This window comes from Symphalangus syndactylus, chromosome 22, assembly GCF_028878055.3.
Source record: "Symphalangus syndactylus isolate Jambi chromosome 22, NHGRI_mSymSyn1-v2.1_pri, whole genome shotgun sequence".
NCBI lineage: Eukaryota > Metazoa > Chordata > Mammalia > Primates > Hylobatidae > Symphalangus > Symphalangus syndactylus.
In genome coordinates, this window is record NC_072444.2 from 75,329,683 (window position 1) to 75,356,254 (window position 26,572).

Genomic DNA, 26,572 nt, shown 5'->3' on the forward strand with positions numbered 1-26,572 from the left:
GCTGAGATTACAGGCATGAGCATCACACCTGGCAACTGTATGATCTTTTGTGTCTTTTGATTTTTTTTCCCATCAGTGTTTCTATTTAAAAAAAACAAAAAAAGAAAAAAAGGTAGGGGGGCAAGGCGGGCGCAGTAATCCCAGCACTTTGGGAGGCCAAGGCGGGCGGACCACCTGAGGTCAGGAGTTCGAGACCAGCCTAGCCAACATGGTGAAACCCCGTCTCTACTAAAAACACAAAAAAATTAGCCAGACGTGGTGCCGGGCGCCTGTAATCCAAGTTACTCAGGCGACTGAGGCAGGAGCCGAGATCGCGCCACTGCACTCCAGCCTGGGCGACAGAGCGAGACTCCGTGTCAAAAAAAAAAAAAGAAAAAAGAAAAGGGTGAACTTTGTGGAACACGAGTTCTAGCTCAATAAAGCTATTATTATTATTATTAGAGACAGTGTCTCTCCCAGGGGCCCCCCGTGCTGCGCCCCCTCGCCAGTGCCTGCGCCCCGGCCGCCCCCGCCCTCCGGGACGTGCAGAACCTGCCACTTGACGCATCCGCGGATCCCTGACGCCACCCCTCCCCGCCGTGCGTCCTGGAGTATGTCCCTTCGCAACGCCAGCACCATCTGTGCACGGAGAGGCCGGCGCCAGCCCGGCGCCGCGGACCCACCTGGACCGGACCACGTGCACGCGGCGCCGGCCAGCCCGCCTCCCGCCGCCAGGGGGCGCTGCAGGCATCAGGCCGGCGCCGAGGGCCTCTCGCGCCTCCCCGTGGGCCCGCTTCCCGCCGCACTGTTTTCCTTCCGGTTGTTCCGGAAGTCGGGTCCTCGAGTGCGAAGAAATCGGTTTCCGATTCCGGGGTGGCCGGGTGGCGGCGGCGGGGCTCCGGTCGCGATGGGCCAGAGGTAAGTGAGCCGCGGCCTTGGCGCTTCCTCATTGCCGGGCGAGTGCCTGGTTCTCCCGGCTACCCCGCCCGGCCTCGGGGCCGTCCCCCCTGGTTCTGCCGCCTCCAGCCCGGCGTCCGCGCCGCCTGCTGCCGCCCGACAGAGCCGCTCCCGGGCGGCTGGGAGGCGGGGTCCCTGCAGCTCCTGCAGCATCGCCCCGCCGGGCGGGCGCGGGACCACTGTCCCCGGGTCCCAGGCCCAACCCCCATGCGGTAAGGGAGCGAATGAGCGAGCGAACGAGCGAATGAATGAATGAATGACCGCACGCTGGCTCCTCCGCAGGTGACGCCGCAGCCGCCTGGAGCCGCGAGGGACGGGGCAGGATGAACCGGGCCAAGCCCACCACGGTGCGCAGGCCCAGCGCCGCGGCCAAACCCTCAGGTGCGTCTCACTCCCCGCTCTGCAGCCCGGGGGTCTTTGGGGATCTCAGCTGCCTCGGATCCTGCGTTGGGCTTGGTTGTTCCGCAGCCGCGGCTATTCCCAGGAATTCGGTCTGGAAACACTGTTCTCGGTCCTCAGCGGCTCTGAGCGTCCCTGGGAGGCTTGGAACAGTGGCGGCTTCCTTCGGGACCACGGTGATCTCTTTTCAGGCTGAGCTGCAAGGCGGCCGACAGTAGTGGAAGGGTCTCCCCAGCCAGGAGGCAGGAGGCAGCACAGTGTAGCGTAGCACGGGGTCTGCAGCCAGACTGTCGGCTCAGATCCTCCGGACTTTGCCACTTGCCTGCTGTGTGACGCTGGGCACATCGCTTAACCTGTCTGTGTTGTTTTCTCCCCTGTAAAGTTAGAGTAATAGCACCTCTTGCGGAAACTCGGGGCGGGAATAGGGTACTAAGCACACTGATTTGGATAGACCAGAGATGGCCTGGTTTGTGGTTAGCGCTATGTGACTGTCCACCATCACCTGTGCGTATCCTGCTGGTCCCAGCTCTGCTGTTGTTGGCTGCTGAGTGAGCTCTGGCTTCTTCCTTGCCTTCTCTGACCCTGGTTTAATCCCCTCTGACATAACAGGAGGTTGGAGTTAGTCTTTTTCCACCTTGGGTATTGCCAATGTGCCCGGCTTTCTCTCTCCTTTCTCTGCAGGGCACCCTCCCCCGGGAGACTTCATTGCTTTGGGCTCAAAGGGTCAGGCCAATGAATCGAAAACGGCGTCCACCCTGCTGAAGCCAGCCCCTTCCGGCCTGCCTTCTGAGCGCAAGCGGGATGCGGCAGCTGCGTTGTCCGGTGCCTCGGCCCTCACCGGTCTCACCAAACGCCCCAAACTCTCCTCCACACCCCCGCTGAGTGCCCTGGGGCGCCTGGCTGAGGCTGCAGTGGCAGAAAAACGAGCCATTTCTCCGTCAATTAAAGAGCCATCTGTGGTGCCAATTGAAGGTAATGAGTCTGTGGATGTCCCCCGAGAACACCCCTCAGTGCATGCTATCCATCAGGTGTTCAAGGAAGGCCCCCTCCAGGCCTAGCGCTGCCCTTATGGCCGAGGTCCTCTGGGAGAGCGGATGTTTGTGGCTTGTTGTTGGAAGTGCTTCTCACATAGGTGCCCTTACCCCGTGTGTCCGTCTGCGTCCTGGACTGCCGGTGGCTGCCCTTTGAGAACCGGGTCACTCCCCCGTTGAGTTGTTCGTCTTATATGTCTGTTGGACGCCCCCTTTGTGATGGGCACTGTCTGAGCCCTGGGGGTAATCCGGGCATGGTGACACCCCAGGTGTGTGTCCTCAAGGTTGCCCATCCTGGTGCGTTCCTCTCAACCTGAGCGGAAGCGATGTGTACTTGGTTCCTCCTTCCCTCCTAGTTACCAACAGGGAAGAGTTGGTTCCTCCTTCCCTCCTAGTTACCAACAGGGAAGAGTTGATCCCCTCCCTGTTTTCAGTTGAAAAGCAGCAGAACAGTAAAGACATCAACGGGGAATGTAAACTTCACCACCGTCCCGTTCTCGCAGAAATGCCTTTAACTGTGTGCCTAGAATCGCCCCTGCCCTTCTGCGCCATTTTCCCAACGACCATTTTTCAAGGCTCCGTGACTGCCCGGGAGTGGCTCTTGCAGCTGTCACACCAGCCCCAGCAGGCCTCATGGTCTGCAGTGTTTTGTTTCTGTGGGAGCATCTCTTTTGGGTAATTTCTTTGTGGGAGTCAAAAAGAACAAGCGTCCTGATGACTTTGGTAGTGAGGTGTCTGTTCAAGCCACGCCACCTCTAGTTACCGAGTTTTGTGCCAGACAGGACCCAGGGGACTTGTGGGCTGTGGCCTTGCCCTCAGGGAGGGACCAGGCTGCTGCAGTGCAAGCCTGTGAGTGAGTCCCCGACGGCCCTGGAAGGGATGAGGCCTGGCAGGGAGTTGCAGTATGGGCTTGGGCCTGGAAGCACAGGCGATGAAACCGGGGCAGGCAGGAAAGGGAGATGCCAAGCAGAGAATGGACCGTGCCCAGGGAATGGAGGCCTGGCCTGGCCTGGGCAGCACACACTAGTGAGAGCCGAGGCTGGGCACTGTGGGCAGTGTTTGTGCTGGACTCAGTTGGCATCAGGGAGCCCTGGGGGCAAATGGCACAGGATGGCACAGCTGGGGGACTGCTTTAGGAGGTCCAGCCTCAGACCTCCCACGAGGCCTGTCCCTGGGCAGCTGGTGCCGGTGAGGATCGAAGACGGAGACCACAGGCCCCACCCTGGCCCAGGTTCTCGGCTGCCGGCTGCTCGGTGCTTTATTTATTTTTAGCACCACCTCCTGTAGCAAGGAGATTTTGAAGATGAAAGGAGATGTGGCTATGAAAAGCATATTCTGAGTGGTAGATCACTTTACAGTATTATTCTCAGCAAAACAGAGAGATGGCTGCATCCAGCCATTTGTGGTAAATGTCCCACGGTGTCCCTCCGTGCCAGCAGCCCACTTGTCCCCCAGCTTGTCTCAGGGCATCGGGAAATTTCTTCCAAGTCTCTGTCCCGGGTGCAGTTAAAGTGGATCACAACGCCTCTGTCCACGTGTGTGCGTGGATATTTATTTATTTATTTATTTATTTTTATTATTTTTTTTTTGAGACGGAGTCTTGCTCTGTTCCCCAGGCTGGAGTGTGGTGGCACGATCTCGACTCACTTCAGCCTCCGCCTCCTGGGTTCAAATGATTCTCTTGCCTTAGCCTCCCAAGTAGCTGTGATTATAGGCATGCACCACCCCGCCTGGCTAATTTGTATATTTTTAGTAGAGACAGGGTTTCACTATATTGGCCAGGCTGGTCTTGATTTCCTGACCTCAGGTGATCACCCGCCTCAGCCTCCCAAAGTGGTGGGATTACAGGTGCTAGCCACTGCACCTGGCCGTGTGTGGCTATTTAAAAACAGTCCTAAAAACTCTTGGGACAGAGAAGAATCAGAATGAGGATGAGAAAACCTCCGATCCAACGGTGACAAACAGGGCAATAGGAAAGGTGTGTGCCGGCCCTGGCGCTCCTCGGAGGGTGTGGGAGGGTCAGGCACTCGTCTGGAGGAAGGCTGTGAGCTGGGCACCCATGGAAAGAGGGAGGAAAAGCGGGGAGAAGGGTATGCTGGAGGCCGGAAAAGCGGGGAGAAGGGTATGCTGGAGGCCGGAAAAGCGGGGAGAAGGGTATGCTGGAGGCCGGAAAAGCGGGGAGAAGGGTATGCTGGAGGCCGGAAAAGCGGGGAGAAGGGTATGCTGGAGGCCGGAAAAGCGGGGAGAAGGGTATGCTGGAGGCCGGAAAAGCGGGGAGAAGGGTATGCTGGAGGCCGGAAAAGCGGGGAGAAGGGTATGCTGGAGGCCGGAAAAGCGGGGAGAAGGGTATGCTGGAGGCCGGAAAAGCGGGGAGAAGGGTATGCTGGAGGCCGGAAAAGCGGGGAGAAGGGTATGCTGGAGGCCGGAAAAGCGGGGAGAAGGGTATGCTGGAGGCCGGAAAAGCGGGGAGAAGGGTATGCTGGAGGCCGGAAAAGCGGGGAGAAGGGTATGCTGGAGGCCGGAAAAGCGGGGAGAAGGGTATGCTGGAGGCCGGAAAAGCGGGGAGAAGGGTATGCTGGAGACTGGAAAAGCGGGGAGAAGGGTATGCTGGAGACTGGAGCTGGGATGGGTGTGGAGAGAGGGCCACTGTGCCACCGTGCTGCAGTCCACAGTGAGAAAGAAGCCGCCACGCGGAGCCACAATTCAGTGGAAAGTAAAGCTGCAGGTGGCCCGGCTTGCTGGAAAATGTCTGTAGCCTTCGGGGTAGCCGTGTGGGACACAGCGGAGCCAGGACTGGAGTGGCTGGCGAGCCGGTGCTGAGGCCTGTGGGGCAGCCTGTTGTGTTGAGGGGACCATCTCGTGGGGTGCTTGTCCCCTGTGGGAACTCCTGAGGGTGGATCGCTGGTCCCTGGCAGGGCCAACCCTGAGAGCTCCGGGTTCGTCGTGGTCTTCCCGGTGTCCCAAGGCTTTGGGGCGACCCTGCCCTGGCCCCGCTCTGACCGTACTGCCTGCCCCGGCCAGTGCTGCCCACGGTGCTGCTGGACGAGATCGAGGCGGCCGAGCTGGAGGGCAACGACGACAGGATCGAGGGCGTGCTGTGCGGGGCCGTGAAGCAGCTGAAGGTCACCCGCGCCAAGCCCGACAGCACCCTCTACCTGAGCCTCATGTACCTGGCCAAGATCAAGCCCAACATCTTCGCCACCGAGGGCGTCATCGAGGTTCGAGCCGGGCCCCTGGCGGGAGGCGAGCAGGACTGGGGCTGTCGGCTCCCCTCCTCATCTCCCCCTTAGGTGTCCCTCCCTGCCCACCCCAGCTTTACCTCTGGGGCCAGGAAGGCTCCCACGTGACATGCGCCCTCCCTGGCAGGCTCTGTGTAGCCTCCTGCGGCGGGACGCCTCCATCAACTTCAAGGCCAAAGGGAACAGCCTGGTGTCCGTGCTGGCCTGTAACCTCCTCATGGCCGCCTATGAGGAGGACGAGAACTGGCCCGAGATCTTTGTCAAGGTGAGTGGCCTCTCCCGGGACGGTGAAGACGGCAGAGCGCCACGGGGTGGAGCAGGGGCGAGAGAACAGCAGAAGTGTGTTCTCTCCAGAGGGCTGTGTCTGACAGCCCTGCTGGTCGTGGCACGGTCCCCGCTGCACCCAGAAGCTGGAGAGGGCCACCTGGGCGCCCAGTCCCCGGGCAGCAGGTGGGCATTCCCCAACCTGGCTGCTGCCCGGCTGGGCTCGGGGCTGAGGGTGTGGCTGCCACACAGGTGTACATTGAGGACTCCCTGGGGGAGCGGATCTGGGTGGACAGCCCTCACTGTAAGACGTTTGTGGACAACATCCAGACGGCCTTCAACACCAGAATGCCCCCCAGGAGCGTGCTGCTGCAGGGGGAGGCGGGCCGCGGCGCGGGCGACCTGGGTGCGGGTGAGACACACGGCCGGCCGGAGAGGGCGGGTGTCCAGCCCCAGGGCAGGGGAGGAGTGGGAGGTCGGGTGGGTGGGAGGTGCTGCATGGAGCCCTCTCCTTGGTCTGCAGGGAGCAGCCCACACCCCTCCCTCACGGAGGAGGAGGACAGCCAGACGGAGTTGCTGATCGCGGAGGAGAAGCTGAGCCCTGAGCAGGAGGGCCAGCTCATGCCCAGGTAGCTGCGTGCGTGCCTGCCTGGTCCCTGTCGGGGAAGGTGGGGGCAGGCGCCTCGGGGCCACCTTCCTCCCTCTCCGCTCCCTCCTTTGGCCTAGGTACGAAGAGCTCGCAGAGAGTGTGGAGGAGTATGTCCTGGACATGCTGCGGGACCAGCTGAACCGGCGCCAGCCCATCGACAACGTCTCCAGGAACCTCCTGCGGCTCCTCACCTCCACCTGCGGCTACAAGGAGGTGCGGCTGCTGGCGGTGCAGAAGCTGGAGATGTGGCTGCAGAACCCCAAGGTGCGGGGTGCCCCGGGGAGGGGGTGTGGGCAGGGCAGGGGCGCCCGGGTGGGGTAGGGTTGGGAGCAAGCTCTGTGTGGCCCCACAGCATGGCCTTCCTGCCGGGGTGGCCATGAGCCCACTGCTCCCTCCTTGGCCCTGCAGCTGACCCGGCCGGCCCAGGACCTGCTGATGTCCGTCTGCATGAACTGCAACACGCACGGTTCCGAAGACATGGACGTCATCTCGCACCTGATCAAGATCCGCCTCAAGCCCAAGGTTCTTCTCAACCACTTCATGCTGTGCATCAGGTGCGCGGCGAGCGGGGTGTGGGCGGAGGGGGGGGCGCAGGCAGAGCGGGGACGGAGCGGGGGTGCGGGTGGAGCGGGGGCGGAGGGGGTGTGGGCGGAGCAGGGGTGCGGGCGGGCGGAGCAGGGGTGCGGGCGGGCGGAGCGGGGGCAGAGAGGGTGTGTGGGCGGAGCAGGGGTGCGGGCGGGCAGAGCGGGGGCACAGGCGGAGCGAGGACAGGGCCTGTACCCTCCCCTCCCCTGGCTCCCACACCCAGGGAGCTGCTGAGCGCGCACAAGGACAACCTGGGCACCACCATCAAGCTGGTGATCTTCAATGAGCTCTCCAGCGCCCGGAACCCCAACAACATGCAGGTCCTCTATACCGCGCTGCAGCACAGCTCGGAGCTGGCGCCCAAGGTAGGCCCAGGGTCCCTGGCCTTGCCATCCACGCCGGAACGTGGGGCTCCGAGCTGGAGGGCACGTGGCGTCTGGGGAAGCCGCTGGGTTGGCAGTGCGTTGTGGGGGAACGCGCCTGGGTCTCGGGAAGGAGTTTTTGAAACCCACTTGGGCGTGAGGTTGAGCCATTTCTAGGGTAGGTGCAGCCACAGCACCTAGAGTGTTTCTCAGAAGCTGACACTCTGTCCGTTTAGGAGGGAGCCACATTGAGTCTTAAAAGCCACCCAGGTTTCTGAGCTAAGACTCAGACTTGCTGCCTTCTGTTTTTATTTTTCAAGCTCATTCCTGCCTTTGGATAATAAGATTGTTTTTAAAATTTTTTGTAGAGACCGGGTCTTATTATGTGGCCCAGGCTGGCCTCAATCTCCTGGGCTCAAGCGATTCTCCTGCCTCAGCCTCCCAAAGTGCTGGGATGATGGGCACGAGCCCCTGTGCCTGGCCCAGACCCGCCTCCTGTGCAGTGGGTCCCTCGGTTAAGCAGGGATCCCTGTAGCCCTGGCTGTAGGACCCTTGGATTTCCGTGTCTCCTTTGAAGTGGGCTGGGGAGATGCTCCCGTCGCCACCAGCACGTCAGGCCTCCCAGTGGGCTCTGCGGCGTGTGAAACACGAGGGAGGCATGGGCGCTCGCAGCTCCGTGCTCGGTCGTCTTCGCGGCCTGGCATTTTGAGACAGGAGCGCATCTTTTCAGATCCTTTCAGACCTTGGGTGGTGGCCTTTGGTTTCCTTTCAGCCTGTGGCGTGCGGGTGGGCTTAGATGGCGCATGCGCTTCTACGGCTTTGCCGCCTGGTGCCCCACACCCCCAGCGTCCGTTAATTAATCCTTCTCCTCATTTCACGAGGACTGACTCCCCACGTGCCGGTTCTCAGAGAGGGGAATCAGATGTGGTCCCTGCTCGCCAAGGGCTGGCAGCCAGTAGAGCAAGGAGCCTGCCCCCCCCGCGCCCCGCACTGTCTGAGACCCGCTGCAGCGCCCTCGGGCACCATATCATTGGTGCTCCTGGAAGGGGCCTGTGACGGGGACAGCACCGTCGGGCAGCCTCCCACGTGGCCTGTCTCTGCCCTAGTTCCTGGCCATGGTGTTCCAGGACCTGCTGACCAACAAGGACGACTACCTGCGGGCCTCACGGGCCCTGCTGCGGGAGATCATCAAGCAGACCAAGCACGAGATCAACTTCCAGGCCTTCTGTCTGGGGCTCATGCAGGAGCGCAAGGAGCCGCAGTACCTGGAGATGGAGTTCAAGGTGCCAGCCCCCGCCCTGGGGCATCTTTCCCTCACTGCGGGTCCCACGCGCCGCCGTCCCCCTCGTCCTGGGTCCCATGCACATTCCGTCCCGCGGGTGCTCTGGCTGAGCGTGGGGACGGGGATGAGTGAGGCTCTCTGCGGTGACGCGTCCCAGAGGGTAGCATGGGCTCTGTCCTGTGTGAGGACCCACGAGGAGCTGACCAAGCGCACGGCAACTGGCAACCCCTGGGATGGATGGGATGGATTGCTGCCGGGAGCAAGGGGAGCGTGTGAGCAGGGAGGCAGGGTGGGGCCTCGCGCTGCCTGGCTGGGTCGGAGACTGCGAGGGGTGTGGAGGGAGCTGGCGCTGGAAGGCACCGTGAGGGTGGATCACAGAGATGACAGGTCCCTGCAGCCAACTCGCAGCCAGCCTGCCGGGGTGGCCTGTTTTGCGGATGGGACTTTGTGGATCTCTGTTGACTGAACCTCCCTCCTGTGGCCAGACTAGGACCTTGTGGGCCACTGGCCCTGGTGCCCCTTCTGTCAGGCCCCTCTCCCAACTGGTCCTGGGCTCTCTGGATCCCTGCTTGTGTGTCTGTATGTGTGCATGTGTGCAAGTGTGTGCGTGCTGTGCCCACGTGTTGTGGAGTGGGGCTCCCGGTGTCCCTTCTGGTTACAGACCCCGTGCTGTGCCCACGTGTTGTGGAGTGGGGCTCCCGGTGTCCCTTCTGGATACTATCAGACCCTGTGCTGTACCTGCAGGAGCGCTTCGTGGTGCACATCACTGACGTCCTGGCCGTGTCCATGATGCTAGGCATCACGGCACAGGTGAAGGAGGCCGGCATCGCCTGGGACAAAGGAGAAAAGAGGAGTAAGGACGCGGGGGTGGCCTGACCCTGCTTGATGGGGGTCTCAGGTCCAGGCTGGTGGGTGGCGGCTCTCCGAGGCTGCACTGTCCCCTGAGCGCCCGGCAGGAGCGGTCCCACAGCACGGCCACTCAGGGACACGGAGCCTGGAAGCTGCCGTCCCTGTTCCTGTCCATCCGGACTTCACCCCAGCTGCAGGCTTAGACCCTGTTCCCAGAGCATCCTTTGTGTGTTCCAGTTCTGGCCCAGCATGGGGGCATTGCAGGCATGGTAGCCCCAGCCACGTGCGGGAGTGGGGAGGGGAGGTGGTGTTTGGGGCAGTCCGGGTGTTTGATTGTGGGTTCACAAGAAGGCTGGGCTGCAGAAGCCCTCTAAGCCATTGACCGGAGCGAGTCACTCACAACAGGAGGATTCCAGTCACCCACGCACGCGTCAGGCTCGCTCCATGCCTCCTGGGGTGTTATTCTAGCTGGGAATGGTCTAGAAGCTGTGGTTGCCCCGAGTTGTCCCCTCCCAAGTGCCAGCCTTGAGCTGGACCCCCAGGGGTGCCTTAGCCTCTCACAGCCCACGGCTCGGATGGGCCAGTAAGCTGCGTGTCTGTTTCAGACCTGGAAGTGCTCCGCTCATTCCAGAACCAGATTGCCGCCATCCAGCGGGATGCTGTGTGGTGGCTCCACACTGTGGTCCCCTCCATCAGCAAGCTCGCCCCCAAGGACTACGTGCACTGGTGCGGCCTGGGCCCTGCACAGCCCCTGCCCCACACCCCACTGAGCTGGGACAAGCCAGGCCCCGGCACAGCCCCTGCCCCACACCCCACTGAGCTGGGACAAGCCAGGCCCTGGCACAGCCCCTGCCCCACACCCCACTGAGCCGGGACAAGCCAGGCCCCGGCACAGCCCTTGCCCCACACCCCACTGAGCCGGGACAAGCCAGGCACCCGCACAGGAGTCTGTCCCCTCTCTGTGGACAGCAGCAGCCGTTAGGCTCCAGGCAGTTCGCCCTGTGCGTCAGAGCCTCCCGTGGGGCCTCTGTCTTGGTTGGGGCGGGGCTGTCAGGCTGGGGCTGTGTTTCTCTGCAGCAATTTTGTAAAGGTCGCTTGGCCACTGTCCAGCCCGGCAGCCCCGTGAGTGGTCCCTGGGTTCTTTGGTGGTGCCGTGAGGAGGTGCTAAGCTTGGGCACCAGGCAGCCCGGCCTCTGACCGCTTGGGCCCGTGGGAGCGGGGTCCCTTCCCTGGAGCTAACGGGGCTGGTCTCTGAGCACCCACGTCGTGACTGAGGGCTCTCCTCTGCCTGCCCAGCCTGCACAAGGTGCTGTTCACAGAGCAGCCGGAGACCTACTACAAGTGGGACAACTGGCCACCCGAGAGTGACCGCAAGTGAGTGCGCTGCTGCCTGGGGCTCCTGTGCGCCGGGTCGGGCAGGGCTGGGGGGTGCCAGGCGGGCTGTGGCAGGAAGGGCCAGTGGGAGTTGGGCCACTGTCCTCATGGTCACATGACCATCCTGTTCCTCCTCTACAATCCTGGGTGCCACCCTTCTCCCACTCCCATGCTGGCGTCCCAGCGCCACTGTAGGGATTCAGCTGCCGCCTGTGTCCACATGACTCCAAGCCCCAGCCGCAGCCTCCCCCAAACTCCCGCCTTCCAGTTGCTTCCAGGGCATCCACGGGCACGCTGCCCTCCACGCACTCCCAGACGCGCTGTCTGCCCCTGCTTCTGTCCCAACAGCCGCACACTGTCCTTCCCCAGCTGGCTGGCCTCATAGCTCTGTCCCCCTTCAAGCCCCGTGGGTGACCCCATGGGTTCTTGGCCCACACTCCCCTCCACCCCCGTCTGGGGCTCCTGCTGGTTCACCCTACCCCCACCTTGTGCCCTGGGCACTCTGCTCACCTTCACTGCAGCCTTCCCTGTTAGGCTTTGGAGGTGTAGGGGTTATCTCTGCCACCTGGCTCTCAGCTCCTTGAGGGCAAGAACCCTCTCGAGGCCTCTGTGGGGTGGCAGAGCCTCCCTGTGGTGACTGTAGGGACCAGTGACTGTGCGTGTAGCCCCAAAGGCCTTGGGGTGGGGGTAGCCTCCCCTTCTCCCCCTGCCCAGGCGAGACTTAGAGCCAGGGCTCCTGTCCTGCAAAGGGAGGCTCAGGTTGGAGGGGACAGGCTCGTGGGAGGCAGCAGCAGCCCTCTGCCGCCAGCCTATGGGCTGTGAGGGAGAGGCTGGCCTGTCTTCGGCCCCTCAGGTCTGGCAGGTGTGGGCAGCCCACACCAAGTCACGCCTCCCCCGCCCCCGTAGCTTCTTCCTGCGCTTGTGCTCGGAGGTGCCCATCCTGGAGGACACGCTGATGCGCATCCTGGTCATCGGGCTGTCCCGGGAGCTCCCGCTGGGGCCCGCGGACGCCATGGAGCTCGCCGACCACCTGGTGAAGCGTGCGGCTGCTGTGCAGGCGGATGGTATGGCTTCTGTAGGGGATGGTGCCTGTGCTGGGCTCTGCTCCCCTCGTCCCTGCAGAAACCCCGGCTCTGGCACGCACCTCTGGGGCGCCCCACAAAGCTGCGCTTCAGCTGGGTCCTGGGTCCCCGGGAGGCTCGGGGACCTGCCTTCTCCACATCTGCCCATTGGGAATTCAGAAGCGTACGTGTGTTTGGCAGTGATGCAGTCACTGCCCCGTTTTTTGGAATTTGCACATTTTTTGGAATTGGCACATTCTCAGTGTGATTTGGCCACAGCCGGATTTCCTGTCTGTCACCTCCTTTAGGAGACAGGTAGAATGATTGTAAATCCAGCTCGCGCCTCGTCCATGGCTCTGCCCCGAGGGCTTGCGGGTCCCCACCCTGCCGGCCACGCCCCCGTCCTGCTCTCTAGACCCAGCCCAGGTGTCCCTGAGAGCAAAGTGCCCCGTTTCCCAGTGAGAAGCCAAGCTTCCCCCAGCTCTCTTGCTCAGGCCTGCGCCCCACCCTGCGGCATGCCCCACCCCACCCCGACTCGGCCCCAGCAGGGTCGGTCCCCTTGCTGCCTGTGCCTGATGGTCTGTGAGCGGCCCCAGAACCCATGTGTGGCTCTTTGTCTTAGATGTGGAGGTGCTGAAGGTGGGGAGGACCCAGCTGATCGACGCCGTTCTGAACCTGTGCACCTACCATCACCCCGAAAATATCCAGCTCCCGCCGGGGTAAGCCCACGCCCCGCTCCCCATTCCCGCCGGGGTAAGCCCGTACCCTGCTCCCCACTCCCACCGGGGTAAGCCCGTGCCCCACTCCCCACTCCCGCCGGGGTAAACCGGCTCCCAGCTCCTCACTCCCGCTGGGGTAAACCGGCTCCCAGCTCCTCACTCCCACCAGGGTAAGCCCGCACCCCGCTCCCCACTCCCGCCGGGGTAAGCCTGCACCCTGCTCCCCACTCCCGCCCAGGTAAGCCCGCGCCCCACTCCCCACGGGTCTGCTCATGGCCTGTTCCCAGAGACCAGTGAGGCCACTATGGGCCTTGACCTGCTCAGCCTGAGTCCAGCCATTACCTGGGTTCGAGTGGGCTGTTTCCCCGTTCTTACCCCATGTCTGCAGCTCAGTCATGCTTTTTTCTCCTATGTTTAACGTGTGTGTGTTATTTTTTACACAACAAGGAGTTTATGCTCTATATTTCACGGCTTTATCGAGAGACAATTCATGGACGTGTCATCTAAAGTGTGCAATTCCATGTTTTCAGGATGTTCACAGGTTGTACAACCTTCATTATAATTTAATTGTAGAATCTTCTTTGGTTCCCCCAAGAGAACCCCATTCCCACCAGCTGTCACTCCTCATTCCTCCCAGCTCAGCCCACAGCAGCTGCTCACATGCCGTCACCTCTGTAGAGTGGCCCTTTTGGGTGTTTTCTGTAAATGGCATCCTACAGTGCATGATCTTGTGACCAGCTTCCTTCCCCGGGTATGCTGTTTCCGGGGTCGCCTGTGCTGTAGCATGAGGCAGTGTCAAAGCCCTCCTCGTGGCTGAGGGCACCCCACTGTGTGGACAGACCATGTCTGCTGCTTCCGCTCCCTTGCTGACGGACAGTGCTGCTGTGAGCGTGTGTGGACAAGTCTGTGTGGACGTGTCTTCAGTTCTCTTGAGCAGATGGCTAGGAGTGGGGGTTGCTGGGCCATGTGTTTAACTGAGGCTCTGTCAGACCCTCCCCAGCGGCTGCCCCACCTTGAGTTCCCGCTCGCGTCCCCGCCAGCGCTGCCTGAGGGTTCCCGGTCTCCATCCTCACCCGCACTCATGGCCTATGTTTCTCAGCAGAGCCATCCTGCCCGGGTGAGACGGTATCTCACGTTGGTTTCGGTTTGCATTTTCTGTTTTTTGTAGGGAACAGTCTTGCTCTGTCTGTCACCCAGGCTGGAGTGCAGTGGCACAATCAACGGTTCACTGCAGCCTTAACCTCCCTGGCTCAAGCGGTCCTCCCGCCTTGGCCTCCTGTGTAGCTAGGACTATAGGCATGTGCCACCATGCCCAGCTAATTTTAGCGTTTGCAGAGATGGGGCCTCACTTTATTGCCCAGGCTGTTTTCAAACCCCTGGGCTCAAGCAGTTCTCCTGCCTTGACCACCTAAAGTGTTGGGGTTACAGGTGTGATGAGCCACACTGCGCCTGGCCAGAAGTTTTCAATTTTGAGCAAATCCAATTTTATCTATTTTTCTTTGGTTTCTGTGCTTTTGTGTCATGTCTAAGAAACTATTGCCTAGTCCAGGGTCATGGAGATTTAATTCTGTATTTTCTGTCAAGGGTTTTATAGTCCCAGCTGTTACATTCAGGTCTTTGAGCCGCTGTGACATAGTTGTTATGGTGTGAGGCAGGGGTCTGGCGTCATTCCTCTGTGTGTGGCCATCCAGCTGTCCCGGCACCACTGTTGAAAGCCTTTCTTTCCCTGATGAGGTTCTCTTGGCTCCGTGTCGGAAGTCGCACCCATGTGGGTTATTCCTGGACTTCACTTCCGTCCTGTGGACCCACACGGGCAGCAGAGAGCTCACCTTTGGGGAGGCCCGATCATCTTCATGCTGCTGCTGGTGTGTGTGCTTTGACGTTGTACCTAGGATGCTGGGGCTGCCCCACGCTCCCGAAGCCTTCCTCCCGTTTTCTCCCAGGAATGTTATAGTTTGGCGCTCAGTCTCCGGAGTCTGTCATCCATGTGGTGTATGGTGTTTGGTGGGGCCCCGCTTCATTCTGTTGGTTGGTTCTGGTTGTCACAGCACTGTTGAGAGGGCTGTTCCTGCGCCTTGGGCTGTCTTGGTGCCCTGTCGGTGGTCTGTTGTGCCTAAGTATGAGGGTTGATCTCTGGACTCTTGTTGCATGTAGGTGAGAGGGTTGACCTCTCGAGTCAGCTCCATTCTGTCTGTCTGCACGTCTGTTCTGTCTGTCTATGTGTCCATCCTCTATAAGGGCTGAGTTTTACAATTGGGAAGTGCGTTTTCCAACTTTGTTCTTTCCCAGGATTGTTTTGGCTGTTCTAGGTCCGTTCATTTCCATGTGAATTTCAGGGTGAGCTTGTCAATTTCTGCAAAACAGATGACTGGGATTTTGAGGGAGACAGTGTGGAATCCGTGGGTCAGTCTGGGGAGTGCCACCATGTCAGCGAGGCCATGCCCTGCGATCTGTGCACGTGGGCGGGTTTCCATTTATCCGGAGCCGACACCCTTTCAGGGGTTCCCGTGTATCCGGAGCCGACACCCTTTCAGGGGTTCCCGTGTATCCGGAGCCGACACCCTTTCAGGGGTTCCCGTGTATCCGGAGCCGACACCCTTTCAGGGGTTCCCGTGTATCCGGAGCCGACACCCTTTCAGGGGTGTCCCTTTATGCAGAGCTGACACCCTTTCAGTAGAGTTTGGAGTTTTGGTCGGACCCACTTCGGAATCCCGCGCTGCACCTGAGCCTCACGTGCTCTCTGATGCTGCAGTGGAGGTTCTCCTGCCTCTCTCTGCGTCGGCAGCTGCTGCCCACTCTGCTTTCTGGTGTGGTCTTTCCCACTCGGCAGCCTCCGCGTGTGGCTCCAGGCAGTGCCTCGATTCACATCTGTCTCGTAGCTAGGATCCGTTTCCTCACCTGAGGGGCCCGTGCGTTGATTTAATTGTATCGTTACAATTTCATCTCAATGGTTCCTGGGGTGGTGTCTTTTATCTCATGTAGAGGACAAAACTTATTGACACTTAATGAACATTTATTATGTATCCACCACCGCTCCCGTTTTGTAGATGAGAAACAGAGACTTAGAAAGCTAAGGACAGAGCTGGAGTCGGGCCTGGACAGGGAGCCCAGAGCCAGGCTCACGCACATGCTTGGACAGGTGTCACTGGAGGGCAGTCCCAGGAGGAGCTCGGAGCCAGTACCGTCCCTGCCCCAGCTTTGCCACCTGGCCCGGCCGATCCTTGGCACTGAGCTTGGTGTGCTGGGCCTGAGTCAGGGCGCCCCTGCCTTCCAGGTACCAGCCTCCGAACCTCGCCATCTCTACCCTCTACTGGAAGGCCTGGCCCCTCCTGCTGGTCGTCGCTGCATTCAACCCGGAGAACATCGGTGAGCCTCTGCTGGCCGCCCCACGCGCGCACGTGGCCCTGCTGGTCCTTATTCCTTTGGGGCAGTTTGTTGGGACTTTGGATGAGCCCAGCTGGGGATGAGAGGAGGAGCTGGGAGAGGGTGCGGTCACACGCCTGGTGCTCAGGGGAGCCTGGCTAGCTCCGCACCCTCCGGTTCCCTAGGCCTGGCCGCGTGGGAGGAGTACCCGACCCTGAAGATGCTCATGGAGATGGTGATGACCAAGTGAGTCTGCATGTCCCCTCGGCGGGCCCAGGGCGGGGAGCAGGGCCTGGTCTTGTTCCACTGGGGCTGTGTTCCCTGCTGTCTCCTGGGCCGTGCTGCATCTGCATCTTCTGTTGACTCATGGACCTGAGCTTCTGGATCTAAGCTTGGTGCACTTTGTTCTTTTCTCTTTCCCTTGTGGGGAGAGGGGGTGTGGATTGAGGTGGCATCACGGAGGCCAGCGGGGAGGTCTGCAGGACCCCCCCAGCTCCTCCTGGGCAGCGCTTATGCTGCCGACAGGAGTGGGGACCGGGCAGGCTGGGGGTGGTGCGACGCTGGAGGACATGGCAAGAGAATCCGGCCAGAGATGGGTTAGACAGGATGGAGCCAGGCCCAGTGGGCCAGGTGTGACCCTGTGTGGGATCAGCCGTGGGTGAGCCTCAAGGACAGTTCAGTGCAGGTGGGATGAGAGTCAGCGCAGCCTGCCTAGGAGACGCCCAGGGCTGACCACCAGCTGTGCCTGGCAGCATTGGTGCCCACATAGGGCAAGGGCCGATGAGCTCTGGGTCCAGCATCCTATCTCACCAGTGAGGGCACCACACCAAGGGCAGTGGCCAAGGTGAAGGGGCGCCTGAGGCTGTGGCATCATAGGGACGGGGAGTGTGTGTGGCCCTGCTATTGTGGGGACCAGGTGTGTGTGTCTGTGGTGTTGGGATCGGGTACGTGTGGGGCTGTTGCACTGTGAGGACTGGGCATGTGTCTGCCCGTGGTTTTGTGGGGACTGGGTGTGTGTCTGCCTGTGCGTTGTGGGGAGTGGGCGCGTGTGTGTCCTGAGGTGGGAGGCACAGCTGCTTCCCCCCACCTGTGAAGGAGCAGACTGACTTTGGGGCCTTGGGGACTGAGCTCAGATTAGAGCAGCCATGGGAAGTTGGGTTTTGGAACACACCGAAGCCACGTGTGCCTCTGTAGGCAGAGAGTCCCTGCCCTGCAGGTCTGTCCCTGGATGGGGCGGGCGGAGCCTGCGTGGCTGTCAAACTAGGCTGTGCTCCCAGCATAGGTGGCGTGGAAGGGGAGGTGGCCCGGGAGGAGGCCAGGTTCTGATGCTGCCGGTGTTGGCTCTGGTGAGGGCAGGCGTGCTGCCTGTGGAGGACGAGGCAGTGGCTGGACCGCGCCTCTGGGCAGCACCGTGGCTTCTCGCCGTGGTCTCAGCTCTGACAGCCCTGTGGATGCTCCTGGGCTCCCTGTGCTCCTGACTGCTATGCAGCAGGCAGCAGCAGCCATAGGGGTTTTACCCTCCTTGACCCTGAGCGTGGTCCACTGGGAGTGAGCCCACTTCATGGGGGGCAGGGTGACATGCTCCCCCGTCTGGCCCTAGCAACTACTCCTACCCGCCATGCACCCTGACGGATGAGGAGACCCGGACGGAGATGATGAACCGTGAGCTGCAGACCGCCCAGCGGGAGAAGCAGGAGATTCTGGCCTTCGAGGGGCACCTGGCAGCCGCGTCCACCAAGCAGACCATCACTGAGAGCAGCAGCCTCCTCCTGTCGCAGCTCACTAGCCTGGACCCCCAGTACGCAGCCCGCACAGCCCCGCCCCGCGCCTGCCGTCAGGACCTGTGGGTGGTTGGTGTGGGCGGGACAGAGGCTGAAGGCGCAGGCGGAGCCGACTGTACTGCGGCAGACCCTGAAAGGCCCGTTGAGCCCCGTCCCTGCATCCCTGGCTTACTGCTGTGGGGCCAGGCCTTGGGGACATCCCAGGTCAGGATGGGTTGCCCTTCTCGGGCTGTCGGCTGCCCCTTGAAGCAGGGATGGGAGGAGGAGGGGTTCTGGGGGTGATCCGCTCAGGGCGTGCTGACGCACCATGTCCCCTGTGACCCTCAGAGGGCCCCCTCGGAGGCCTCCCCCTCACATCCTGGATCAAGTGAAAAGCCTCAACCAGTCCCTCCGCCTTGGGCACCTCTTGTGCCGCAGCCGAAACCCCGACTTCCTCCTCCACATCATCCAGCGGCAGGTGAGTGCTGAGGCTCCAGGAGGTACAGATGGTGGTCTCGGGAGGCCCGGAACCTTCCGGAGGCTTTGGTGGCCAGAAGCGGGCACAACACACCTGGATGCGGGGCCCGTGAGCTGGCTGCTGCATGTCGCCCTTTCCGGCTCCGCGGGCACCCGGGGGGCTGGCGGCAGGTGTTGGGCCCGGAAGGCGCTGAGCGGGGCCGCTGTCGCCTGCCCAGGCCTCCTCGCAGTCCATGCCCTGGCTGGCGGACCTGGTGCAGTCCAGCGAGGGCTCCCTGGACGTGCTGCCCGTGCAGTGTCTGTGCGAGTTCCTGCTGCACGATGCTGTGGACGATGCTGCCTCCGGGGAGGAGGACGACGAGGGCGAGAGCAAGGAGCAGAAGGCGAAGAAGCGGCAGGTCAGGGCCGCCCACCCCTCAGCCCCCCTGCCTCTCACCCTGCACCCCTGTCAGGGCCGCCCGTCCCTGAGCCCACCCACCGTGCACCCCACGTCCTACCCGCCTGGCCCGTCACCTGCACCCCTGAGAGCCCCCTCTTCCCCGCAGAGGCAGCAGAAGCAGCGGCAGCTGCTGGGCCGCCTGCAGGACCTGCTCCTGGGCCCGAAGGCAGATGAGCAGACCACGTGTGAGGTGCTGGACTACTTCCTGCGGCGCCTCGGCTCCTCCCAGGTGGCCTCCCGCGTGCTGGCCATGAAGGTGAGGTGGTGGGCGGGTCTTCCTGCGCACGCTCTTCGTGTTTAAAATGAGTAGGCTGGGGACCCGGCACAGTGGCTCACGCCTGTAATCCCAGCACTTTGGGAGGCCAAGGCAGGTGGATTACCTGAGGTCAGGAGTTGGAGACCAGCCCGGCCAACATGGTGAAACCCCATCTCTACTAAAAATACAAAAAATTCGCTGGGTGTGGTGGCAGGGGCCTGTAATCCCAGGTACTCTGGAGGCCGAGGCAGGAGACTCGCTTGTACCTGGGAGGCGGAGGTTGAGGTGAGCCAAGATTGTGCCATTGTACTCCAGCCTGGGCAACAAGAGTGAAACTCCATCTCAAAAAAAATAAATAAATAAATGAAAAATAAAGAAGTAAAATGAGTAGGCCTGGTGCAGTGGCTTGCTCTTGTCATCCCAGCACTTTGGGAGGCCAAGGTGGGAGCATCACTTGAGTCCAGGAGTTTGAGACCAGCCTGGGCAACACAGGGAGATCCCATCTCTACAAAAACTGAAAACATTGGCTGGGTGTGGTAGTGTGTGCCTGTGTTCCTAGCTGCTCGGGAAGCTGAGGCAGGAGGATCACTTGAGCCCAGGAGTTTGAGACCAGCCTGGGCAACATAGACCCATCTCTACAAAAAATAAAAGATGAGAAACATGAGCTGGGTGTGGCGGCGTGCAGCCTGGTCCCAGCCGCTTGGGAGGCTGAGATGGGAGAATCACTTGAGGCTGCAGTGAGCTGTGATCACACCTGCACTCCAGCCTGGGCAACAGAATGAGACCCTGTCTTAAAAAGGAAAAGTAAAAATAAAATGAGTGTTCAGTTCACCCCGACTGTATTTTAAGTTCATTCCCCACGTAGGAGGGATGCGCTAGTGAAACGTGAAGGTGGACCCTGCTGCCTGCCCGGTGTTCCTTTCCTGCTGGTGATGGGAGGGTCCAGAGTGGCTTCAGGAACTTGAACAGAAGCATTTAACAGAAAGAGCTCAGTCTCGTTTTTCCCTTTAACCTGCGGCATCTGCCCTGGGAAGCAAGCGCCACATTCTCCTCGGGGCTCTGAGGGCACCATGCGTGTGCTCCTGGGGCCAGGGTGAGACCCTGCCCGCGCTCCTGAAAGCTGGCCCAGCTCACTGGTATCCACCACAGGGTTTGTCGCTGGTGCTTTCGGAGGGCAGCCTGCGGGACGGGGAGGAGAAGGAGCCCCCCACGGAGGAGGACGCGGGGGACACAGATGTGCTGCAGGGCTATCAGTGGCTGCTGCGGGACCTGCCCCGCCTGCCTCTGTTCGACAGCGTCAGGAGCACCACAGCCCTGGCCCTGCAGCAGGTGAGGGCACTGACCGGGGCCGTGGCAGGGAGGGATGAGAGGGCCACACCCTTGCCCTGGTGCCGCTCAGACCACCCTCCCCTCCAGGCAATCCACATGGAGACTGACCCCCAGACCATCAGCGCCTACCTGATCTACCTGTCCCAGCACACGCCTGTGGAGGAGCAGGCCCAGCACAGCGACCTGGCCCTGGTGAGGCAGCGGGGCCAGCCAGCAGTGTGGCCCTGGGGAGGCAGCAGGGCCAGCCAGCAGTGTGGCCCTGGGGAGGGGACGGGGCCAGCCAGCTGTGTGGCCCTGGGGAGGGGACGGGGTCAGCACAGAGACCCCACCCTGGGGAGGGTATGGGGTCAGTGGTGCAGTGCCCTGGGCTGGCGGCTTCTTGGGCTGCAGGGAGGAATTGAGGGTGGGAGGGTCGTCACGGCTGCTGTGCTGGGGCCTCTATGACCCCGTGGCCACCTGTGTCCCTTAGTCACCACTCACTCCCTGGAGCCTTTCTCCCCAGACCCTGAGTATGCGAAGCCACGAGGGTGTGGGTGCCTTGTTCACAGCAGGGTGGAATCTGAGCCATTAGCCCTCTCCCCGATGCCAGGAGGGTTTGGGCTGCGGGCCCAGGTCACTGGGCACCTGCCCGCTGTCCTCAGCATCTCTAGCTCACACATGTGGCGCTGACTCCCAACTTCTCTCCTGGGTGCTATCCTTCTCCACTGGGCTTCTTCTGACTTTGCACTACTGTTCTCTTGTCCACAACCTGCACTGTGACCTAGTGAAAGTTCATGGCCCGAGTCCTTAGGGAATGAGCGATAGGTGAACAGATGGTGGCTGCCGGGCAGAGGGCAGGAGCATCCGCTTTCAGGGCCTGGTCATTGTCCCTGGCCGTGAGGGTCGTGTCCTCCTTCCCCCCTGGAGAGTCCGACCCAGCTCTGGTTGTCTCCCCTGGCGGCCTGTGGCTGAGTGAGGGTCTGCGGTGCCGCGGGCCCTGCTAAAGATCCCAGTGAGGGTGTGCCTGCGACGAGGCCGCCCCAGCTGGCCGGAGAGCAGAGCTGCCTCAGAGCCTCTGACGCCCCCCTGTCCACATGCCAGGACGTGGCCCGGCTGGTCGTGGAGCGCTCCACCATCATGTCCCACCTCTTCTCGAAGCTCTCCCCGAGTGCCGCGTCGGACGCCGTGCTGAGCGCTCTGCTGTCCATCTTCTCACGCTACGTGAGGCGCATGCGGCAGAGCAAGGAGGGGGAGGAGGTCTACAGCTGGGTGAGGCCGCGTGGCGCGCTTGGTGCTGGCTTGGTGCCCTTGGCGCTGGCCCAGGGTCCCCGAACCTTACGGCCCTGACCCCACCTCCTTTCCTGCAGTCGGAGTCTCAGGACCAGGTCTTCTTACGCTGGAGCAGTGGGGAGACAGCCACCATGCACATCCTCGTGGTCCATGCCATGGTGATCCTGCTGACGCTGGGCCCGCCGCGAGGTGAGCCGCCACAGGCGCCAGAGGGGCAGCTTCGTGCCAGGCGGGCCACGGCCCTGACCACACCCAGCGGCTTCCGCGTCCTTGCCTTGCTTCTGGGCGGGAAGCCCCCTGGCCCTTGCACCCTATGTCCTGGCTTCTCTCCTGAAGAGGAGGCTGCAGTCCGCCCCGCGTGTCTCTGAGCACTTGGTGGACGCGTGGGAGATCCCTGCGTGGTGGGACCTCCCAGCCTGTAGAGTCCTGAGCTGGAGGGCCTGGTACAGCCTGGGGTCAGAGCCCTCGCTGCCCCAGCCTAACCATGCAGGCCTGCGGTGCCTGGGAGGTGGCAAACTCGGGATTTCACTGTGTGGAGGTGCGACATGAGGCTGCCAGGCAAGCGGGTCCTCTCCCCGGCGCCCAGGCGTGTGACCCTGAGGACACTCCGGCCAGCACAGTGTTTGGAACCTGGCGCCTACCCAGCCACGCCCTCTGTGGCCACAGCCTTCCTCTTTACTCCTGGCTGACACCAGGAGCTGCTCGCACGTTCACCCCATCGTGTCTGTCAGTGAGGGAAGGGGGCAGAACCCTCTTGCTGGGGTTCGGGTGGACGTGGGTGGGCTGTGCCAGGGTGGTGACCCCTGTTGGGAGGCAGATACAGTCACAGGTGTCGCCCTTGGGAAGGGCAGCAGGGGAAGCTGGCCCCACGTGGGCCTGGGCCTGTGGGGTTTCCCGTTGGCTTTGTGGAGCCAGAGAGCTGGATGGGACCTGGTTCAGCCAAGCAAAGCCCCAAGGGCGAGGGCTGGACAGGGACACGCACACGTCCCCTTGGCCAAGACAAAATAGCAGTGATGCTGCTTGCCTTCCTGCGGCGTCTGTGAGGATCAAATGCGTGCACCTACGCAAAGCATCCGCACGTAGCAAGTGCTCACCTAGCACGGGAGCCCCGTGCTCCTCCCAAGCCTCAGTTTCCCTGTTGGGAGAGGAGGTGCCTCTAGCCTTGGCAGCAGCTGTGCTTGGGGCTGGGCTCCCGGTGGGTCTGAAGGCTGCTCACCTGTTGTCCTTCCTGAAGCCGACGACAGCGAGTTCCAGGCACTGCTGGACATCTGGTTTCCGGAGGAGAAGCCACTGCCCACCGCCTTCCTGGTGGACACGTCGGAGGAGGCGCTGCTGCTTCCTGACTGGCTGAAGCTGCGCATGATCCGTTCTGAGGTGCTCCGCCTGGTGGACGCCGGTACGGCCCAGGCTGGGCTCGGGCGGGGGCTGCCAGCGCGGGGGTCCCGGGCCCCTCGCCTGCTCCTCGTGGGCCTGGGCGGCCTCTGGCTGTGGCAGAGGAGAAGACTGGCCGGGCAGCCTCGGAGGATCCTGCATATCCTATGTCCTGGCCACAACAGGCTGTGCTGGACCCTAGGAGACCTAGAGTAGCCTGTGCTGGCCCCGTCCGAGAGGGTCTTACTGTCAGGCTTAAGGGTCTAGAGTGAAAGACAGGTCCTGGAGAGAAAGAAGAGAAAGTGGTCTGGGGTTGGAGAGGAGGAGGGGAAGTGGTAGGGCCTCTGGGTGAGTCCCTGAAGGATTTGGGGGTTGGAGCTGCCGCCGGGGACCCCAGCAAGGGCTGAGCAAGGGGCCTGGGCCCACGTAGGTCAGTAGGGCTGGTGCCTGCTCACAGTGAGGAGACATGGGGGGCAGCTTGGTGAGTGAGTGGGGCTGGCTCTGGAAATCCATGACTGCCAAGGGATCTAGGCTGTTGTGTGCCCCTGGGAGCCACCGATGGCTTCAGGGCAAGAGCGCTGCCCTGAGCGCTGAGAGGAGATAGTCACAGCGGCCTGCGTGCAGCTTGGGAAGTGTACCGTGCCGTGCCACCATAGGCCCTCTGGAGCGCCCACCCACCCCCGGAGACGGGGCCCACACAGCTGCCATTCAGGGTGCAAGGCGGTCCCGGGCTGCTGCCCCTTTGTGCGGCCCCAGGTCTCGGGTGGGGCTGCCGAGTGTGCACTGCCCCAGGTCTTGGGTGGGGTCATCGAGCCCACACGGCCCAGGGTCTCAGGTGGGTGGGGTCACTGCGCACAGGCAGCCCCAGGTCTCGGGTGGGATCCCGAGTGCGTATTGCCCAGGTTTGCGGGTGGCGTTACGGAGCGCGTGCACCCTCAGCCCTGCAGGACCTGGAGCCGCAGCAGCTGCTGCTGTTCGTGCAGTCGTTTGGCATCCCCGTGTCCAGCATGAGCAAACTCCTACAGTTCCTGGACCAGGCAGTGGCCCACGACCCGCAGACGCTGGAGCAGAACATCATGGACAAGAGTAAGATGCTGGGGACCTGCGGAGTGGGTTCACACACGCCGACCGAACCCCAGCCCGGCCAGGCTTTTGGGGCCTGGGTGCGAGCGGGTGGGTGATCCGAGGTCGGGTGAGTGTGGGTGGCACTCGAGGGCAGGCTTAGAGCTGTGGGTTGGTGAGGCTGGCACAGTCAGGAGGGAGCCTGGGCCTGCCCCAACCCTGGGGCCAGGCACCCGCTCGGGCCGTGTTTTGAGCTTGGAGGGAGCTGTTGGGGCCTCAGTGCTGACTGAGCCCACCCAGCTTCTGAAGTCCTTGGGAAGCATTGGTGACCGTGGGGGCATTCCCAATTCTGGTTTCTGTGGAGAGGGAAGGACCTGCTCCCTGGCCCCTGGCCACGCCCAGGCGTGACCCTGCTACTGTTTGCAGATTACATGGCCCACCTGGTGGAGGTCCAGCATGAGCGAGGCGCCTGCGGAGGCCAGACTTTCCACTCCCTGCTCACAGCCTCCCTGCCACCCCGCCGAGGTACTGGGGAGGGGATGGGACCGCACGCAGACCCAGCCTGTGGGGGGCTGGGGCCAGCACAGAGACTCAGCCTGCGGAGGGGTGGGGCCAGCTCGCAGACCCAGCCTGTGGGGGGCTGGGGCCAACACAGAGACCCAGCCTGGGGAGGGGATGGGCCCGCACAGAGACCCAGCCTGGGGAGGGGTGGGGCCCGCACAGAGACCCAGCCTGGGGAGGGGGACGGGGCCTGCACAGACCCAGCCTGGGGAGGGGGAGGGGGACGGGGCCTGCACAGAGACCCAGCCTGGGGAGGGGTGGGGCCTGCACAGACCCAGCCTGGGGAGGGGGACAGGGCCTGCACAGCCACACGGGGCAGTGCACACTTGCTGATGCCACCTGAAAGGGGCCCCCACAGAGGCTCTTGGCCGGTCTTTGGGCAGCGTTTGCCTCCGGCCAGCATGCAGGTTCCTGTTCAGAGTCTTGAGATCCCTGTGGTCCTGAGCGAGACCTGGGGTCCTTGGGGAGCACAGAGCCCAGGTCTGAGCTCTTCCTCCTGGGTGACAGTCCCCGGGCAGGACTCGCCACGGCTTGCACAGTTCCCACCGCTGGCAGCACGTCAGAAAGTGTCCAGCCACTGACGGTTCTCCTGTCTCTGCAGACAGCACAGAGGCACCCAAACCGAAGAGCAGCCCGGAGCAGCCCGCAGGCCAGGGCCGGATGCGGGCGGGGACCCAGCTCCGGGTGCTGGGCCCTGAGGACGACCTGGCTGGCATATTCCTCCAGGTAGCGATGCCGCTGCACGTGGGGCTCCACCTGCTGCCCGTCTTCCTGTGTGCAGCCTCCCCTGCTGCCTCGCATGTACAGCGGCCTTTACACGCATGACCGCCTGACCCTGGCACGCTGCTTTCACGTCACATTCCCATGCTCTCAGATGGAGGCTCAGGCCAACATTGGGGAAGGGGTCGCCCTGCACTCTCCCTGCCATCCTTGCACACCCCTCTGCACGGGGCACCTGGTTTGATGTGTACAGAAGCTGAGGTTGCAGGTCTCGCCTAAGGTCTGGCTGTTGGAGCTGGGAATCCCGCAGGCCTCACTGCCTCCTGATGGAGAGCCTGGTGGTCCCTGGGCAGGCTCTGGACACCTTCGTCCTCTGGGGCAGCTCCTGGGTGTTGGGGTCCCTCACCGCTCCCCATCACAGGTCTCAAGGGCCCTGGGCCCCTCAGGCCACAAGGTGGGGGCTACAAATGAACAGGGACATGATGGGACGCGGTTCTGGCACAGAGCTGCACCAGGCGCTTAGCTTCTCCACTGCGCTCCTCCTCCTCCTCCTCCGCTTCCTCCTGACACTGGCCTTCCCTGTTCCAGATCTTCCCGCTCAGCCCGGACCCTCGGTGGCAGAGTTCCAGTCCCCGACCCGTGGCCCTTGCCCTGCAGCAGGCCCTGGGCCAGGAGCTGGCCCGCATCGTCCAGGGCAACCCCGAGGTGCCAGGCATCACGGTGCGTGTCCTGCAGGCCCTCGCCACCCTGCTCAGCTCCCCACACGGCGGCGCCCTGGTGATGTCCATGCACCGCAGCCACTTCCTGGCCTGTCCGCTGCTGCGCCAGCTCTGCCAGTACCAGGTGCCCGGGCGTGGGCCTCTCGGGTGGGCGGAGGGAGGAGGGCATTGAGGGCTCTGCCTCCCGCACGATGGCCCGGGTGTCCTGTGACTGCTCCTCTGTGGGTCTTGGGTCTCAGTTTCTAAGTGAGAAAGGACAGTGTCCCAGGGAGCGGCGGCAGGGTCCCTTTTTTTCAGTGAACATTCTCCCGGGACGGGAGGTGGGGGCGGTGCGGCATCCGCCTGTTCGCACCACCCAGGCTCGGCGCTCCTGCCTTGCTTTCCCCACCTGCTGGTGCCTGGGACTGTGTTTTACTTGTGTGTTTGTGTATATTTTTTGCTTTGAACCGCATGGGAGCCCTCACCAGCTGGGGGGGTTTTGAAAGGGTGTCTGTGA

At 62.3% G+C, this 26,572-nt stretch overlaps 1 protein-coding gene across 1 annotated transcript in view; it reads left to right on the forward strand.

Annotated features, from left to right (window-relative positions):
- Positions 1-812: 812 nt before the first annotated feature.
- Positions 813-26,572, forward strand: part of INTS1 (integrator complex subunit 1) — a 34,895-nt gene continuing 9,135 nt past the window's right edge. Inside the window, exons 1-31 of the mRNA XM_055262631.2 lie at positions 813-897; positions 1,219-1,317; positions 2,017-2,307; positions 5,388-5,584; positions 5,733-5,870; positions 6,122-6,281; positions 6,393-6,498; positions 6,596-6,782; positions 6,927-7,072; positions 7,327-7,468; positions 8,572-8,748; positions 9,492-9,600; positions 10,202-10,322; positions 10,893-10,970; positions 11,877-12,034; positions 12,654-12,750; positions 16,025-16,116; positions 16,299-16,359; positions 17,714-17,911; positions 18,222-18,351; positions 18,569-18,748; positions 18,896-19,045; positions 20,195-20,374; positions 20,462-20,566; positions 21,455-21,622; positions 21,721-21,832; positions 22,878-23,039; positions 23,954-24,100; positions 24,503-24,601; positions 25,239-25,363; positions 25,946-26,200. Of these exons, the coding sequence (XP_055118606.1) occupies positions 1,260-1,317; positions 2,017-2,307; positions 5,388-5,584; positions 5,733-5,870; positions 6,122-6,281; positions 6,393-6,498; positions 6,596-6,782; positions 6,927-7,072; positions 7,327-7,468; positions 8,572-8,748; positions 9,492-9,600; positions 10,202-10,322; positions 10,893-10,970; positions 11,877-12,034; positions 12,654-12,750; positions 16,025-16,116; positions 16,299-16,359; positions 17,714-17,911; positions 18,222-18,351; positions 18,569-18,748; positions 18,896-19,045; positions 20,195-20,374; positions 20,462-20,566; positions 21,455-21,622; positions 21,721-21,832; positions 22,878-23,039; positions 23,954-24,100; positions 24,503-24,601; positions 25,239-25,363; positions 25,946-26,200 (4,329 nt within the window). The 5' untranslated portion in view covers positions 813-897; positions 1,219-1,259. The remainder of the gene's footprint in view (positions 898-1,218; positions 1,318-2,016; positions 2,308-5,387; positions 5,585-5,732; positions 5,871-6,121; positions 6,282-6,392; positions 6,499-6,595; positions 6,783-6,926; positions 7,073-7,326; positions 7,469-8,571; positions 8,749-9,491; positions 9,601-10,201; positions 10,323-10,892; positions 10,971-11,876; positions 12,035-12,653; positions 12,751-16,024; positions 16,117-16,298; positions 16,360-17,713; positions 17,912-18,221; positions 18,352-18,568; positions 18,749-18,895; positions 19,046-20,194; positions 20,375-20,461; positions 20,567-21,454; positions 21,623-21,720; positions 21,833-22,877; positions 23,040-23,953; positions 24,101-24,502; positions 24,602-25,238; positions 25,364-25,945; positions 26,201-26,572) is intronic.